The sequence below is a fragment of the Sinocyclocheilus anshuiensis genome, unplaced genomic scaffold, assembly GCF_001515605.1.
Source record: "Sinocyclocheilus anshuiensis isolate Anshui unplaced genomic scaffold, SAMN03320099.WGS_v1.1 scaffold67, whole genome shotgun sequence".
NCBI classification, from domain to species: Eukaryota; Metazoa; Chordata; class Actinopteri; order Cypriniformes; family Cyprinidae; genus Sinocyclocheilus; species Sinocyclocheilus anshuiensis.
The window spans coordinates 1,854,982-1,856,049 of NW_015552546.1; the positions used below are offsets into that span (position 1 = coordinate 1,854,982).

The following is a 1,068-nucleotide window of genomic DNA, read 5'->3' on the forward strand; positions in this document are numbered from 1 at the left end:
TTAATGAGGAAAAAAAATTAACTTAAATGATTTTAGCAAATGGCTGCAATATAACAAAGAGTGAAAAATTTAAGGGGGTCTGAATACTTTCCGTACCCACTGTATATCCTGATTTAGAGACCTAATGTGTTTCCTCATTTAAGATTGACACCCAGATTTCTATTTGATCGTCCAATGCTCACGCGTGTGATGACAGGCTGCTCCGACTGCAGTTTGAGAGAATAATGACTGGGAGAGGAGTTTTCCTGAGGAACGCTGGGACGACCCGGCACTTTACCATCATATGCTGTGAATGACAATGAGAGAGAGTGAACATTTCAAGGTGAAGACAGACAACATGGCTTTACAGTTGACAGCACATAGCGTTTCATTACTGTGATCACTGTTTTTGGCATCGAAACAATTCACAGCACTGTAAACGACACACGGATGCAGATGACAGAACAAAACAGCATTAAACACTATCAGCAGATGCTTGTGAGATAAAAGACACACTTTCAGACTCAACTAAAACCGAAGAAGAGTAAAAGTTTTCAGCTTAGACTTAATGGAATAATAAATGTAAAATACTGAAAGAGCATCAATTATTCAGTATGAGGTTCATGATGGCCATGATCTTTGATATAACTGCAATCTGAAAGAATAAAGGAGGCCTGACTGGGTTTTGATCTCATGAGCGTTCTTTACATCTGAAGCCCTTCCAGAGCATCGTAGATTCTAAAGTATTAATGGTCCCTGCTGACTAATGAAGAAAGCCATGCCGCATTCAATAACACTGACGTTTCTCTGTTCACGGCCGGAGTTAACAATGAGATAAAAGCTCTTTCACACAGCTGAATATCAGCACAGTATACATTCACTGAGTTCATCCCTCACTGGGAGAATCTAAACTTACTATTCACAATCACTGACTTTAGTTGAGATTAATAAATATTTAAACACGATACTGTGTTAATAATAAACACAATCGGATGGATGGATGGAACGACCGAATGAGATAGATAGATAGATAGATAGATAGATAGATAGATAGATAGATAGATAGATATAGATAGATAGAACAAACGA

General features: G+C 38.0%; 1 protein-coding gene across 4 annotated transcripts in view; it reads right to left on the reverse strand.

The window, feature by feature from the left end:
• The window catches only part of LOC107664246 (ralBP1-associated Eps domain-containing protein 2-like), a 65,374-nt gene that overhangs the window by 36,440 nt on the left and 27,866 nt on the right, over positions 1–1,068 (reverse strand). For all 4 annotated transcript variants that reach the window (XM_016454766.1, XM_016454767.1, XM_016454764.1 and 1 more), the window contains exon 5: positions 183–286. In XM_016454766.1, coding sequence (XP_016310252.1) covers positions 183–286 — 104 coding nt within the window. The remainder of the gene's footprint in view (positions 1–182; positions 287–1,068) is intronic.